At 45.0% G+C, this 17,607-nt stretch overlaps 1 protein-coding gene across 3 annotated transcripts in view; it reads right to left on the bottom strand.

Moving 5' to 3' along the window:
- Positions 1–1,873: 1,873 nt before the first annotated feature.
- RADX (RPA1 related single stranded DNA binding protein, X-linked) overlaps positions 1,874–17,607 on the bottom strand; it is a 133,135-nt gene continuing 117,401 nt past the window's right edge. For all 3 annotated transcript variants that reach the window (XM_063937361.1, XM_063937360.1, XM_063937362.1), the window contains 4 exons: positions 13,128–13,216; positions 11,304–11,609; positions 4,777–4,926; positions 1,874–2,770 (listed from right to left, as the gene is read on the bottom strand). In XM_063937361.1, coding sequence (XP_063793431.1) covers positions 2,631–2,770; positions 4,777–4,926; positions 11,304–11,609; positions 13,128–13,216 — 685 coding nt within the window. In that variant the 3' untranslated portion in view covers positions 1,874–2,630. The remainder of the gene's footprint in view (positions 2,771–4,776; positions 4,927–11,303; positions 11,610–13,127; positions 13,217–17,607) is intronic.

The following is a 17,607-nucleotide window of genomic DNA, read 5'->3' as shown; positions in this document are numbered from 1 at the left end:
ACGGCCATACTGTGCCGTTTGGAATCTGCATCACCTGACCACTGTCGTGTCCATAACATCTTCTGGCAGTTATGGACATCGCGTTTATTCATGATGCCAGAGTGCAAATATCCCTCTGTGCATCTCGCATATATAGAAATGCTCTATAGTCAATAAAATACTGTCCCTGTCAAGGGTATCAATATTTTTAGTCAGGGAATCCGACCAAGCCACCCTAGCTCTGCACATCCAGGCTGAGGCGATCGCTGGCCGCAGTATAACACCAGTATGTGTGTATATACTTTTTATTATATTTTCCAGCCTTGTCAGCTGGTCCTTGAGGACGGCCCTATCTATAGACGGTACCGCCACTTGTTTTGATAAGCGTGTGAGCGCCTTATCCACCTTAAGGGGTGTTTCCCAACGCGCCCTAACTTCTGGCGGGAAAGGGTATACCGCCCATAATTTTCTATCGGGGGGAACCCACGCATCATCACACACTTTATTTAATTTATCTGATTCAGGAAAAACTATGGTAGTTTTTTCACATCCCACATAATACCCTCTTTTGTGGTACTTGTAGTATCAGAAATACGTAACACCTCCTTCATTGCCTTTAACGTGTGGCCCTAATAAGGAATACGTTTGTTTATTCACCGTCGACACTGGATTCAGTGTCCCTGTCTGTGTCTGTGTCGACCGACTAAAGTAAACGGGCGTTTTAAAACCCTTGACGGTGTTTTTGAGACGTCTGGACCGTACTAATTGTTTGTCGGCCGTCTCATGTCGTCAACCGACTTTGCAGCGTGTTGACATTATCACGTAATTTCCTAAATAAGCCATCCATTCCGGTGTCGACTCCCTAGAGAGTGACATCACCATTACAGGCAATTGCTCCGCCTCCACGCCAATATCGTCCTCATACATGTCGACACACACGTACCGACACACAGCAGACACACAGGGAATGCTCTATACGAAGACAGGACCCACTAGCCCTTTGGGGAGACAGAGGGAGAGTCTGCCAGCACACACCAAAAAGCGCTATATATGACAGGGATAGCCTTATGATTAAGTGCTCCCTTATAGCTGCTTTTATATTAATATATATATAGCCATTTATTTTGCCCCCCCTCTCTGTTATACCCTGTTTCTGTAGTGCAGTGCAGGGGAGAGACCTGGGAGCCTTCCTGACCAGCGGAGCTGTGACAGAAAATGGCGCCGTGTGCTGAGGAGATAGGCCCCGCCCCTTTTCCGGCGGGCTCGTCTCCCGCTATTTAGTACATTTAGGCAGGGGTAAATATCTCCATATAGCCTCTGGGGCTATATGTGAGGTATTTTTAGCCTTTTTAAAGGTTTTCATTTGCCTCCCAGGGCGCCCCCCCCCAGCGCCCTGCACCCTCAGTGACTGCCGTGTGAAGTGTGCTGAGAGGAAAATGGCGCACAGCTGCAGTGCTGTGCGCTACCTTAAGAAGACTGCAGGAGTCTTCAGCCGCCGATTCTGGACCTCTTCTTGCTTCAGCATCTGTGAGGGGGCCGGCGGCGTGGCTCCGGTGACCATCCAGGCTGTACCTGTGATCGTCCCTCTGGAGCTTCATGTCCAGTAGCCAAGAAGCCAATCCATCCTGCACGCAGGTGAGTTCACTTCTTCTCCCCTCTGTCCCTCGTTGCAGTGATCCTGTTGCCAGCAGGAATCACTGTAAAATAAAAAACCTAAGCTAAACTCTCTAAGCAGCTCTTTATGAGAGCCACCTAGAATTGCACCCTTCTCGGCCGGGCACAAAAATCTAACTGGCTTGGAGGAGGGTCATAGGGGGAGGAGCCAGTGCACACCACCTGATCCTAAAGCTTTACTTTTTGTGCCCTGTCTCCTGCGGAGCCGCTATTCCCCATGGTCCTTTCAGGAACCCCAGCATCCACTAGGACGATAGAGAAATAGAAAATAATTCTACAATAGTAACTGAGGGTTAGTGCTGTATTGAATCAGGGAATACATTTAGGTTATTTTAAACGTCCAATCTACAGTAAATACTCTGTCTTCTGTGTTCATAGCTGGCCTATGATCAAACATTCTTGAGAACTGCCAAAAAGAAACTTAAGAGGACTAATTTGCGGTTTAGCTTAACCTAACCAGTACTATAGCCTGAGTAAAAGCCTAACTGCACTGCAAAGTTATTAATACCCACCCCAATATTCAGAAACTCTGCACCTACCCTCCTGAGATATAATGCAACAGGTATTATGTAAAGAGATGAAGTGGGCAGAAACTGCTGTGTCACTGATCTCATGTGATCATTCATAGCCAATGGGCTGAAAGCTGGCAGCTTGATGAGGTCACTTGATGTTTCTCAGGATCACTCAACATGACCTTGCTAATATATGTTTTATGCGCACACTCAATACTACATATTTACAGCTGCCTAGAAGGTATTGTAGGCAACTTTATGCTGGCTTCTAAACAAGTCAATACAAAAAGAAAGTGCTAACCTACAGCAAATGTAACATGTTTGTTTCTATTTTGTATGTTCAGGTATCAGCTTAATCCACAGTTATGTGTAGGGAAGAGACAGTCTTGGAAACAAAATATAAAACATTTTGGAACCAAAGTACACTACAATAATTGGCATCATGTATCTGGTAGTGCAGACAGTTCAGGCATCTGCAGCACAGTCTGTAACAGGATACACTCTGTTCAAACAAACTTCCACTTTGCTTTCACCGAGGTGACAGATGTCCAAGATACAGACAAGATGCAGCCTGTCCCGTGCCTTCGCATATTCCACAAGGTCATCTGAAAACGAATATATGCAGCAACCATTTAATGGAGTAATGCAGATTGGGTTTTTTTTTTTGTTTTGTACAGATTTTTTTCTTTCTTGATAAGTCCACCTGCCTCTTCATTACCTACCTACCAATTCTAGGAAATAAAACCAGTTCTCAAGTGTGACAGTACATACTAAACTCAACGCCAGTCCTCACAAACTCCCAATAGCTCAGGTTTTCAGGATTTCTTTAACCACTTGCCTGGCATGGCCACATCAGATGCGACCATGCCTGCAAGTGCTCTATCTGACCTGGTCGCACAGGATGCGACCAGTCAGATAAACTGTGTTAGCAGCGAGAGGGAAGAGAAACTTCCCTCCGCTGCTGCTGTCAGAGGGACCGGAAGGTCCCTCTGCCTCACTGCACTCTCCTCTACTGATTGCCTTGCTGCCGATCACTGCTGATCGGACAGCACGGCAGCCCCCCCCCCCCCCCCCCCCCACTCCAGCGGCTTCAGACAATGGCAGCCGATGGGGAGTGTAAATTAACCCTCCCAAGCCACCTCCAGACCCCCCCTGTATACCTGGAGGCTGTCCCGGCTTTCAAAATGAAAGCAGCGATGGTCGCAATGTTTCCGATGTTCCGATGGTCGCAATGTTACCGATCAATGTTTTGATGTTTGAAAATGTTTTACTTTTTTTTGTAAAAAAATGTATTTTATTTTTTAACCGAAATCATTTTGGATAGGGTTAAATTAATGTTCTTCACCTAATTCACTCATTAAAAAACCCGACAATTTCGGAGCGTTTTTTGGCAAAATACATCGTCAGTTAAGTGGTTAATCATGCCCAGGCAACTGGGTCAGTAATTACCTGTTTCCACAGACAGATATCACCAAAAGATATGGGAGACATGAGAGCTGGAGAATCACAGATCTAAACAGCTGCATTATACTTTTGTAAAAGTGATGTTTTTACCATATTATATAACCACCCCACCCCCCAAAAAACACAACAACAAAAAGAAACAATAACTGAAACAGAATATATATATATATATATATATATATATATATATACACACACACACACACACACACACACACAAATTGTAGCATTTCAATTACCAGTGTAAGAAAGAAAGGGGTAAAATCAGATTCCTGTCAAGGGTAATGCCTGCCCTCTTCCCTCAATATACAGACGTCTCCTCATACATCTAGCCTCAACATGCAGCGCAAAATACCTATCGTGAGTGAGCCGCCAGATTCCGTGAAACTCTGCTAACGTTGGGCATCTTTTTTTTTTGCTGAAAATGTGTCTTAGTCGCAACGCAATGCAAGTAGGACGCATAAAACTACTGTGCTGATTCATTTGATATATGACACTTGTATATAGTGTGTGACTGAGTCTCTATACGGAGCAGAACAGAACTTGTATTGGAAAAAACTGCGGCTGTAACAATACTACAGTAAAGCAGCGCTTAGCATGAAATGCAATAAGAATGTCTAATTTAAATAAAATTGGCACATGGAGATGGAAGGATTGAAATTGTTTCTATTATACAGGTTTGACTAATCCTGTTTTTATAGCAGCAGCTAAATTAGAACAACAGCCCACCTTGCGTCTGACCTTAACCTTGGTTAATTCTTTTGGCTGCTACAATGTAGCACTTCATGTACAGGTTCAGAGACTCAGTCACACACAAATATACAAGTATCATTATCAAATGAATCAGCACAGTCTCCTTGTGAATCCTAACTGCATTGCAAATAAGACGCATTTTCAGCAAAAAAGTCACAAAAAAGACACACAATGCTAGAAAAATCTTGCGTGACCTGGCATGCCAGGAGGAGCTGTTTGGCGTGCCTATAGCCAAGATGAATTATATAGATAGAAAGATAATAGAGAAATATGAAAAAATAGAATAGTGTGAATGTGTCAAGTCAAATCCTTACTGAGCCAAACTGGCTACATTACAGTAGTTGTGGAATATTAAAATAGTTTCAGGAAGACTCCATGACATTCTACCCCTTACCCCTAAGAGTAACCCAATGGTGGTCCCGATTTTCAGCGGTCACACTTGTTCCAGCAGATTGGAGAAGGCTTGGAGGACAATTCGTGCCAAACAGACTCAAGTGATCAAACACAGGCAGAGACACATCTATGGCTATATTTTGGTTTATACCTGATAAGAAAAATAAATAAAAGATAATTTCACATTACACTAAAACCCCATAGATTTTGAGGGACAAAACGGTTATCTCAAAAGCAATAGATCAGAAATGGGATCCATGGGGCGGATGTAATAAAGTCAGAGTAGGCCGGAGTTGAGGGTTCCCGGACGACTCTGAGGGTTTTTTTTTAAAGCGGCAATCATTTACAGGGCATGGCTTTGTCTACATGATTGCCGCTTTAAAAAAGAAAGTCTGAGTTCATCTAGGAACCCGCTCCTCCGGCCAACTCGGACTTCATTACATATGGTCCCATATGCGCTAATAAGCAGATGAGAGGGCACGGTGAGATAAATTGGTTCAAGATGCTGTCAGCTTTTTAATTGTTTCTTTATAATGTGATTTCATCTAAACTAATTAAAAACTAAAATCAGAGGGGATTCTGTCGGAGGACCAATAGAATGTACTGTACTTATATACTTTGGTCATTCAGTAGGATATCTGCTGTGCTTTTGTGAAGAACTAGGTTATCATTATCATTCTCCGTCGCTTTCTCCTCCCTACTTAATTGGTGTTACCCAGAAAGAATTAATTTAAATAGCAAAAAAACAACAACATTGGAGTGAATTCTCTTTAGAAATGTGTATAGAATTTCAAATACCATTGACTCTTCTAATGTAGTAAAAATAATATGAATTTCTCTAACGTCCTAGTGGATGCTGGGGACTCCGTAAGGACCATGGGGAATAGACGGGCTCCGCAGGAGACTGGGCACTCTAAAGAAAGATTTAGTACTATCTGGTGTGCACTGGCTCCTCCCTCTATGCCCCTCCTCCAGACCTCAGTTAGAATCTGTGCCCGGACAGAACTGGGTGCTTTTAGTGAGCTCTCCTGAGCTTGCTAATAAGAAAGTATTTTAGTTAGGTTTTTTATTTTCAGAGAGCTTCTGCTGGCAACAGACTCTCTGCTACGTGGGACTGAGGGGAGAGAAGCAAACCTACTAACTGCGGCTAGGTTGCGCTTCTTAGGCTACTGGACACCATTAGCTCCAGAGGGATCGAACACAGGACCTGACCTTGTCGTCCGTTCCCGGAGCCGCGCCGCCGTCCCCCTCGCAGAGCCAGAAGACAGAAGCCGGCAGAAGCAGAGAAGACATCGAAATCGGCGGCAGAAGACTCCTGTCTTCACATGAGGTAGCGCACAGCACTGCAGCTGTGCGCCATTGCGCCCACACTAACCCACACACTCCGGTCACTGTAGGGTGCAGGGCGCAGGGGGGCGCCCTGGGCAGCAATTGATACCTCCTGGCGAAAGCTGCACTCACCAGCGCCATTTTCCTTCCACAGCTCCGCTGAGAGGAAGCTCCCCAGGCTCTCCCCTGCAGAATCACGGTAGAAGGGTAAAAAAGAGAGGGGGGGGGGGGGGGGGGGGACACATAAATTTAGGCGCATTAATCATAATACAGCAGCTACTGGGTAAACACTAAGTTACAGTGTGATTCCTGGGTCATATAGCGCTGGGGTGTGTGCTGGTATACTCTCTCTGTCTCTCCAAACGGCCTTGTGGGGGTCCTGTCCTCATTTAGAGCTTCCCCTGTGTGTGTGGTGTGTCGGTACGCGTGTGTCGACATGTTTGACGAAGAGGGCTATGTGGAGGCAGAGCAAGTGCAGTTGAATGACGTGTCGCCGCCGACGGTGCTGACACCTGATTGGATGGATATGTGGAAGGTGTTAAATGATAATGTAAACTCCTTACATAAAAGGATGGATAAAGCTGATACCTTGGGCCAGTCAGGGTCTCAACCCATGCCTGATCCTACAGCGCAGAGGCCCTCAGGGTCTCAAAAGCGCCCACTATCCAAAATGGTTGACACAGATGTCGACACGGATTCTGACTCCAGTGTCGACGACGATGATGCAAAATTGCAACCGAAAATGACAAAAGCTATCCGCTACATGATTATAGCGATGAAGGATGTTTTACACATATCAGAGGTAAACCCTGTCCCTGACAAGAGGGTTTATATGTATGGGGAGAAAAAGCAAGAGGTGACTTTTCCCCCTTCACATGAGTTAAGTGAAAGAGCGTGGGATTCCCCTGATAAGAAAGTCCTGATTTACAAAAGGTTACTTATGGCGTACCCTTTCCCGCCAGAGGACAGGGTGCGCTGGGAATCTTCCCCTAGGGTAGATAAAGCTCTCACACGCTTATCTAAGAAGGTGGCCCTACCGTCACAGGATACGGCCGCCCTAAAGGATCCTGCAGATAGAAAGCAGGTAAGTATCCTGAAATCTGTTTATACACATTCAGGGACTCTACTGAGGCCGGCAATTGCGTCGGCGTGGATGTGTAGTGCTGTAGCAGCGTGGACAGATAATCTGTCTGAGGAAATGGATACCATTATGGACAGGGATACCATTATGCTGACCCTGGGGCATATAAAAGACACTGTCCTATATATGAGGGATGCCCAGAGGGACATTTGCCTACTGGGCTCTAGAATTAATGCAATGTCAATTTCTGCCAGGAGGGTCCTGTGGACTCGGTAGTGGACAGGTGATGCCGACTCCAAAAAACACATGGAGGTGTTACCTTACAAGGGTGAGGAATTGTTTGGGGACGGTCTCTCGGACCTAGTTTCCACAGCTACTGCTGGGAAGTCAAACTTTTTGCCATATATTCCCTCACAACCTAAGAAAGCACCGTATTACCAAATGCAGTCCTTTCGCGCACAAAGAGGTCAGAGGTGCTTCCTTTCTTGCTAGAGGCAGGGGTAGAGGAAAAAAGCTGCACCTTACAGCTAGTTCCCAGGAACAGAAGTCCTCCCCGGCTTCCACTAAATCCACCGCATGACGCTGGGGCTCCACGGGTGGAGCCAGGAGCGGTGGGGGCGCGTCTCCGACATTTCAGCCACCAGTGGGTTCGCTCACGGGTGGATCCCTGGGCTATACAGATTGTGTCTCAGGGATACAAGCTGGAATTCGAGGTGATGCCCCCTCAACGTTACCTAAAATCGGCCCTGCCAGCTTCCCCCATAGAAAGGGAAGTAGTGGTAGCGGCGATTCACAAGCTATTTCTCCAGCAGGTGGTGGTAAAGGTTCCCCTTCTTCAACAGGGAAAGGGATACTATTCCACAATGTTTGTGGTACCGAAACCGGACGGTTCGGTCAGACCTATATTAAATTGATTCAAGTTCAAAATGGAATCGCTCAGAGCGGTCATTGCAAGCCTGGAAGAGGGGGATTTTATGGTGTCTCTGGACATCAAGGATGCTTACTTGCATGTCCCCATTTATCCGCCTCATCAGGAGTACCTCAGATTTGTGGTACAGGACTGTCATTACCAATTCCAGACGTTGCCGTTTGGGCTCTCCACGGCACCGAGAATATTTACCAAGGTAATGGCAGAAATGATGGTGATCCTGAGAAAGCAAGGAGTCACAGTTATCCCATACTTGGACGATCTCCTCATAAAGGCGAGGTCCAGAGAGCAGTTGCAGATCAGCGTAGCGCACTCTCAGGAAGTGTTGCAACAGCATGGCTGGATTCTGAATATCCCAAAGTCGCAGCTGATTCCTACGACGCGTCTGCCCTTTCTGAGCATGATTCTGGACACAGACCAGAAGAAGGTGTTTCTCCCGGCGGAGAAGGCTCAAGAGCTCGTGACTCTAGTCAAGACCTCTTAAAACCGAAACAGGTGTCGGTGCATCGCTGCACGTGAGTCCTTGGAAAGATGGTGGCATCATACGAAGCCATTCCCTTCGGCAGGTTCCATGCGAGGATCTTTCAATGGGATCTGTTGGACAAATGGTCCGGATCGCATCTTCAGATGCATCGGCTGATCACCCTGTCCCCCAGGGCCAGGGTGTCTCTTCTGTGGTTGCTACAGAGTGCTCACCTTCTCGAGGGCCGCAGGTTCGGCATACAGGACTGGGTCCTGATGACCACGGATGCGAGCCTCCGAGGGTGGGGGGCAGTCACTCAGGGAAGAAACTTCCAAGGGTTGTGGTCAAGTCAGGAGGCTTGTCTGTACATAAATATCCTGGAACTAAGGGCCATATTCAACGCCCTGAGTCAAGCGGAGCTCCTGCTTCGCAACCAACCGGTGCTGATTCAGTCAGACAACATCACCGCGGTGGCTCATGTAAACCGCCAGGGCGGCACAAGAAGCAGAGTCGCGATGGCGGAAGCTACCAGGATTCTTCGGTGGGCGGAGAATCACGTGCAAGCACTGTCAGCAGTGTTCATTCCGGGAGTGGACAACTGGGAAGCAGACTTCCTCAGCAGGCACGACCTTCACCCGGGAGAGTGGGGACTTCATCACGAAGTCTTCACTCAGATTACAAATCGATGGGAACTGCCACAGGTAGACATGATGGCGTCCCGTCTCAACAAAAAGCTACAAAGGTATTGCGCCAGGTCAAGGGACCCTCAGGCGATAGCTGTGGACGTCCTGGTAACACCGTGGGTGTTCCAGTCGGTCTATGTGTTTCCCCCTCTTCCTCTCATACCCAAGGTGCTGAGAATCGTAAGAAGAAGAGGAGTGAGAACAATACTCATTGTTCCGGATTGGCCAAGAAGGACTTGGTACCCGGAACTGCAAGACATGCTCACAGAGGACCCATGGCCTCTGCCTCTCAGACAGGACCTGTTGCAACAGGGGCCCTGCCTGTTCCAAGACTTACCGCGGCTGCGTTTGACGGCATGGCGGTTGAACGCCGGATCCTAGCGGAAAAAGGCATTCCGGAGGAAGTTATTCCTACGCTGATAAAGGCTAGGAAGGACGTGACAGCAAAACATTATCACTGCATATGGCGAAAATATGTTGCTTGGTGTGAGGCCAGGAAGGCCCCTACAGAGGAATTCCAACTGGGCAGATTTCTGCACTTTCTACAGTCTGGAGTGACTATGGGCTTGAAGTTGGGATCCATAAAGGTCCAGATTTCGGCCCTATCCATTTTCTTTCAAAAGGAACTGGCTTCTCTTCCTGAAGTTCAGACGTTTGTTAAGGGAGTGCTGCATATTCGGCCCCCTTTTGTGCCACCAGTGGCACCTTGGGATCTCAACGTGGTGTTGGGTTTCCTGAAATCCCACTGGTTTGAGCCACTTAAGACCGTGGAGCTGAAGTATCTCACATGGAAAGTGGTCATGCTATTGGCCTTAGCTTCGGCTAGGCGTGTGTCAGAATTGGTGGCTTTGTCGTGTAAAAGCCCCTATCTGGTTTTCCATGTGGACAGGGCAGAATTACGGACTCGTCCACAATTTCTGCCAAAGGTGGTGTCATCTTTTCATTTGAACCAACCTATTGTAGTGCCTGCGGCTACTCGTGACTTGGAGGATTCCAGGTTACTAGATGTAGTCAGGGCTTTGAAAATTTATGTAGCCAGAACGGCTGGAGTCAGGAAAACTGACTCGCTGTTTATCCTGTATGCCCCCAACAAGTTGGGTGCTCCTGCTTCAAAGCAAACCGTTGCCCGCTGGATCTGTAACACGATTCAGCAGGCTCATTCTGCGGCTGGATTGCCGCATCCAAAATCAGTGAAAGCCCATTCCACAAGGAAGGTGGGCTCTTCTTGGGCGGCTGCCCGAGGGGTCTCGGCATTACAGCTTTGCCGAGCTGCTACTTGGTCGGGGGGTTCAAACACATTTGCAAAATTCTACAAGTTTGATACCCTGGCTGAGGAGGACTTTGAGTTTGCCCATTCGGTGCTGCAGTCATCCGCACTCTCCCGCCCGTTTGGGAGCTTTGGTATAATCCCCATGGTCCTTACGGAGTCCCCAGCATCCACTAGGACGTTAGAGAAAATAAGATTTTACTCACCGGTAAATCTATTTCTCGTAGTCCGTAGTGGATGCTGGGCGCCCGTCCCTAGTGCGGACTTTCTGCAATACGTGTATATAGTTATTGCTTAATAATGGGTTATGTTATGTTGGCATCCATTGTTTGATGCCCTGTTGTCGTTCATACTGTTGACTGGATAAGTGTATCACAAGTTATACGGTGTGATTGGTGTGGCTGGTATGAGTCTTACCCGGGATTCCAAAATCCTTTCCTTATAATGTCTGCTCTTCCGGGCACAGTTTCCTTAACTGAGGTCTGGAGGAGGGGCATAGAGGGAGGAGCCAGTGCACACCAGATAGTACTAAATCTTTCTTTAGAGTGCCCAGTCTCCTGCGGAGCCCGTCTATTCCCCATGGTCTTTACGGAGTCCCCAGCATCCACTACGGACTACGAGAAATAGATTTACCGGTGAGTAAAATCTTATTTTTATAGAATAAAATGTACAGACAATGATTTCTACAGGTTACCTGCATACAATAAAGCCAGACACTGAACTGAAAATATTAGGATATTAGAAATGAAATCGTATACAATCCAGGAGACTGCTTACCTAGTATGGTGAATTCATAGTGACCAAGGCCACAGACACTGGCATAATCAGGAATTTTCCTTTTACAGCCATAGATTTTAGATTTGATGATTTTTGCTGGGTGAAGATTGTATTGCTGCATCAGAATCTCCTTTTGGTTGTAATTAAACTTTTGGGGGAGGCTTTCTGGAAATATGCTGCTATAATGTAGGCATTCTGTTATGGCGTGTTTGACCTCGGACCACAAATCATTTTCCCAAGACGACCCAAGGCTTGGTGTTCTGTCACTCTTATCACTCTCAGCAACGTAGCTACCAGCATCTTTCTCTGGTCATTACAAAAAAACAAAAACATTTGTCCACTAATCCTGCTAAATGTGGGATGACATCATTATTAATGTATCAAGTTAGAAGGGGGGAGACTGGAATAGAATATTATCATCCAACTGTGCACTAACTGTGCTAATATTATAATCTGAAAAATTAAATATAATAATAATAATAATAATAATAAAGATTAAACGGAATGGGTGGAGTTAGAAAAGACATAACTGAGGTGCTTTTATGGGGGGGTTATATTATTAAAATAACATAAGCAGTTGTGGGGACGGAAACTGCATGTTTATATTCCATTTAGAAACAATACACAGTTTAAAAAAAAAAAAAGTCCCTAAACAAATAAAAACATATTACAGTGGGTCTGGGACTCCAGGTCGACAACAAAAAGTTCGACACACCTTAGGTTGCCGCCAATTGGTCGATACACCTTAGGTCGACATGGACAAAAGGTCGACAGGAACGAGGTCGACATGGAAAAAGGTCGACAGGAACAAGGTCGACATGGAAAAAGGTCGACATGGAAAAAGGTCGACATGAGTTTTTTATGTTTTTTTTGGTGTCGTTTTCTTCACAGAGTGACCGGGAACCCCAATTAGTGCACCGCGTCCGCTCGCCATGCTTCGGGCGAGGTGCCTTCGCTCCGCTCCGCACAGATTACCGTTCCAATCGTAGTCCACGTGGATCGTTAAGTATGAAAAGGTTCCAAAAAAGAAAAAAATTGTGAAACTCATGTCGACCTTGTTCCATGTCGACATTTTGTCCATGTCGACCAATTGGCGTCGACCTAAGCTGTGTCGACCTTTTTGCTGTCGACCTGGAGTCCGGATACCATTACAGTTATGAAGTCAATGAAGCATTACTAATAGGGCATACAGTAGTATATGATGGAACAGGAGATACCATTCCATGTTTTCCTCCAATCTTATACACCGGGAAAGGGAGACACGGGTCCACTCTCTTCCCCCAGCATGCTCACATTAAACTCTGCTCGCCAATTCTATGATCTGTCTAACTATCTATCGAAAGTAACTAAAGGTTTAATGGACCCATACTTGGACACATTTGGGAATTCTAAGATATTATCATAAATGACAAACAGACCTGAAATATAAGCAGCATTATGTACAAAATGTACTAACATTGCCATTATGATGACGCCCTGGGGCTGCCTTCCATGGGCCCGGATTATAGATCATTAGGTGGACTTGATTAAATGCCCAGCAATCTACACTTTTCCATTTGTTTAAATTTACAGCTTTAAAAAAATAACAAAAAATAAATAAAAGATTAAGAAACCCCCCTCGATGCTAAAGTTTACTACTTGGTTGTCAGCACTCCAGTATCAGCATGCTTCACCAAATGCTTTTTGTATAAAATCCCTTTAAACCCTTTTACAAATCCAAATACAGGTGAAGGGCAATAAAATGACAGGTTTACTTCAAAAGAACTAGTTTCTTACAGTGAACCCTGTGGCAATGTTAATCTGGCTGCAACAAAGACAAATTACCTTCGGAAAAGAGGGATTCCTGGGAGCTAGTATCCAGATCGCAGGCTGAGTGCGGCATGCTAGGGTGGCTTTCTGATGCAAGCTCATTACTGTGGGAACAATAACAAACATTTCATGCACGGTGAAAGTCATACTCATTATCGACATGACAGAAGCTTATTTTTTCATTTTCAAGCTGAGCGTGTGTGTCAGGTAGAAGAGGCTGATATGCAGTTACTATTTTATTGAATTATTTCCAAATTAAAAAGTTTGAACTACTGAGAAGGTTTAACATTTATTTCTTAAAGATTTTTTTTTTTTAAGATTATATATATATATATATATATATATATATATATATATATATTTATTTTACGTCTCATACATCATAGGTTACATTATGGGGTGCATTACGTCTCATACATTATAGGTTATTGACATAACCTTTGCTAGTGATCTAAGAGATATGTATGTGGACAATCATGAATCACTGAAATGTATAGTGCTTTGTGAAATAAAATGACTGAATTTTCATGTGAGAGCAAAAGAAGATTCCTCTTTGAAGTAGGTTACGGCAATGTGTTATTTCTCTACTTTTATTTTCATCTAAATTGAATAAATGTACATAGGATCATGTCTGACTACTGCCTTTTGTACAGACCCAGCTACATCTTACTATCCACTTGTATATCTATTCTGACCACTGGGATTCAGGAATGGATTGGTCAATCTAAATCAGGGATTCTCAACTCCAGTCCTTGGGTAAAACCATCAAGTCATGCTTTGTGGATCTCTTTAACATGCACAGATGTGTCCTCTCTCACCGTTGCAATTACGTTAAACAGTCCTTCTAGGCGCACCTATTCATGAGCAGGTTTACTAACGTTGGGCATCAGTATGCTCCGTTTGTAACTGCGGCTGTATCTGCATATGAACAGGGTATCCCAGGGAAGGAAAAATACATAGCATGTCATATGCAGATACAGCCGCAGATGCACACAGAATATAGGCATATAATTTTAATCAAGAGTCTGCTTATGTGTCTTATTCATCTAGCAATGTGGATAAGACGCATTTTCGACAAAAAATAAAAATAAAAGACACCAGACGTTAGCAGAGTTGTGCGGGAACTGACGACTCACTCATGCCAGGCATCTCGCTGTACATGGCGTATTGAGGCTAAATGTATAAGGACACATCTGTATTTTAGTGGGTCAGTGATTATCCCACCTGCTTCTAGAGACAGAAATCCTCAAAACATGACCTGTTGGGGGTACTTGAGGGTTGAGGGCCAGTAATAGTGGTATACTGTGCAGGACAGCAGTTTGCCAGCAAACACTCCCAAGTCTCTTTCCAATTGGATTACAAAACATGAGTTACGTACAGTAGGAGCAGATCTGAGCCAAAAAAATGTACCAAGCCTAGAGGCTGCGGGTGAGTGCCAATACCTGCAGGGGGGTAAGTTAATCCCAGTCTCCCGGAGGAAAGTTGGAGCATGGTGCCCCCCTCTCCTTAATAAACAGGGAAAACAAATATGATGTGTGTATATATACACAAACACACAGACACACAACTTACAGAATTATATAGTTAGCACTCCCTGCCAGTGTACAGGGACTAGAGCCTGCAGTGAAGTGGCAGGGCTCCAGCTACGCTGTGTGACCATGGCTGGTGGGTCAGGGTCACACTCACGATATTCAGCTGTCAGCAGCATGCAGAATCAGCGCAGGCTGAGCAGAACCATGAGAGAGCTGTCCTGCCCACTGTTGGAAGTGTTAGCAGGGTTCCTGGAACAGAGCCAATCAACTCTGCTGCAGCAGCGGGTGCGCCGCAAGCTCCGTTGGAAGAGTAGCATGCACACTTAGATCACGCTGTGAACCACACAGGTGCTGCTGCTATACATGCAAGTACCCCTTCGGGGCTTGTAGCCTGAGGAGGCAGGTGTCTCCATTGCCTCTGGGAGTTCCACCCCTGGACACCTGCATAAAGGCTACCTCAAGTACAAACCACCTCAGGAAAAGACTACTAAACTTTATTTGATGTTTATAGAACACATTTGATGGAACTCTGCGTATAACCACAAACTTTAACCTAACATTGTTGCATGTTGTTTGTATTCTGTGTTTGATGTTGAATACCGGCAGTATATCCATTTAGATTATTGTACCAATCATTATTTAGGCTGGCCCAATCGTGTAACTGGGCCACCCTACTTGGAACTTAAAATAAAAAAAGTTCTAATTGAAAAAGCTTAATACAGCGGATTACTGTACATATTATTTTATACAGATTAACAAGGCTGAAATTCTTTTGTTAACCTTTAGAAATAAAATTCTAAAAACTACCTATACCAGGGCTCATGTCAAGCACTGACATGTTTTGCTGCACTCTGCTTGATGGGAAAGGGGTAATACCACATGGGAGGATAGGTAAAGCAACAAGGGTGTGTGTGTGTGATATATTGTCACTGCATTGACGCTGTGTGGTGGGTGGTACTGCTGCAGTGGGGAGGAGAATGAAAGATACCACAAAAGCATTTTATTTTTTCAATAAAATATTTAAATGTTTTAAAAGATGTTCTAGACTAAAATTAAAAAAGGAAAATAAACAACTTTGGAACGTTTAAAAAAATCCAGTTAAGTACAGGTTGAGTATCCCATATCCACATATTCCGAAATACGGAATATTCCGAAATACGGACTTTTTTGAGTGAGAATGAGATAGTGAAAACTTTGTTTTTTGATGGCTCAATGTACACAAACTTTGTTTAATACACAAAGTTATTAAAAATATTGCATTAAATGACCTTCAGGCTGTGTGTATAAGGTGTATATGGAACATAAATGAATTGTGTGAATGTAGACACACTTTGTTTAATGCACAAAATTATAAAAAAAATTGGCTAAAATGACCTTCAGGCTGTGTGTATAAGGTGTATATGTAACATAAATGCATTCTGTGCTTAGATTTAGGTCCCATCACCATGATATCTCATTATGGTATGCAATTATTCCAAAATACGGAAAAATCCCATATCCAAAATACCTCTGGTCCCAAGCATTTTGGATAAGGGATACTCAACCTGTAGTTAAAAAAATAAGAATTTACTTACCGATAATTCTATTTCTCGTAGTCCGTAGTGGATGCTGGGGACTCCGTCAGGACCATGGGGAATAGCGGCTCCGCAGGAGACAGGGCACAAAAATAAAGCTTTAGGATTAGGTGGTGTGTACTGGCTCCTCCCCCTATGACCCTCCTCCAAGCCTCAGTTAGGATACTGTGCCCGGACGAGCGTACACAATAAGGAAGGATATTGAATCCCGGGTAAGACTCATACCAGCCACACCAATCACACCGTATAACTTGTGATCTGAACCCAGTTAACAGTATGACAAACGTAGGAGCCTCTGAACAGACGGCTCACAACAATAACAACCCGAATTTGTTTGTAACAATAACTATGTACAAGTATTGCAGACAATCCGCACTTGGGATGGGCGCCCAGCATCCACTACGGACTACGAGAAATAGAATTATCGGTAAGTAAATTCTTATTTTCTCTAACGTCCTAAATGGATGCTGGGGACTCCGTCAGGACCATGGGGATTATACCAAAGCTCCCAAACGGGCGGGAGAGTGCGGATGACTCTGCAGCACCGAATGAGAGAACTCAAGGTCCTCCTCAGCCAGGGTATCAAATTTGTAGAATTTTGCAAACGTGTTTGCCCCTGACCAAGTAGCAGCTCGGCAGAGTTGTAATGCCGAGACCCCCCGGGCAGCCGCCCAGGATGAGCCCACTTTCCTTGTGGAATGGGCCTTGACAGATTTAGGTTGTGGCAAGCCTGCCACAGAATGTGCAAGTTGAATTGTGCTACAAATCCAACGAGCAATCGTCTGCTTAGAAGCAGGAGCACCCATCTTGTTGGGTGCATACAATATAAACAGTGAGTCAGACTTTCTGACTCCCGCCGTTCTTGAAATATATATTTTCAATGCCCGGACCACGTCCAACAACTTGGAATCCTCCAAATCGTTAGTAGCCGCAGGCACCACAATAGGCTGGTTCAGGTGAAACGCTGACACCACCTTAGGCAGAAAATGAGGACGCGTCCGCAGTTCTGCCCTGTCCGTATGGAAAATCAGATATGGGCTCTTATATGATAAAGCCGCCAATTCTGATACTCTCCTGGCTGAAGCCAGGGCCAGTAGCATGGTTACTTTCCATGTAAGATACTTCAACTCCACCGATTTGAGCGGCTCAAACCAATGGGATTTGAGAAAATCCAAGACTACATTAAGATCCCACGGTGCCACTGGGGGCACAACCGGGGGCTGTATATGTAGTACTCCTTTTACAAAAGTCTGGACTTCAGGAACTGAAGCCAATTCTTTCTGGAAGAAAATCGACAGGGCCGAAATTTGAACCTTAATGGACCCCAATTTGAGGCCCATAGACAATCCTGTTTGCAGGAAATGTAGGAATCGACCCAGTTGAAATTCC

Source organism: Pseudophryne corroboree, chromosome 8 (assembly GCF_028390025.1).
Source record: "Pseudophryne corroboree isolate aPseCor3 chromosome 8, aPseCor3.hap2, whole genome shotgun sequence".
Classification (NCBI taxonomy): domain Eukaryota; kingdom Metazoa; phylum Chordata; class Amphibia; order Anura; family Myobatrachidae; genus Pseudophryne; species Pseudophryne corroboree.
Note: the sequence above shows the minus strand (reverse complement) of the source record. Positions and strands in the feature narration are given on the sequence as shown.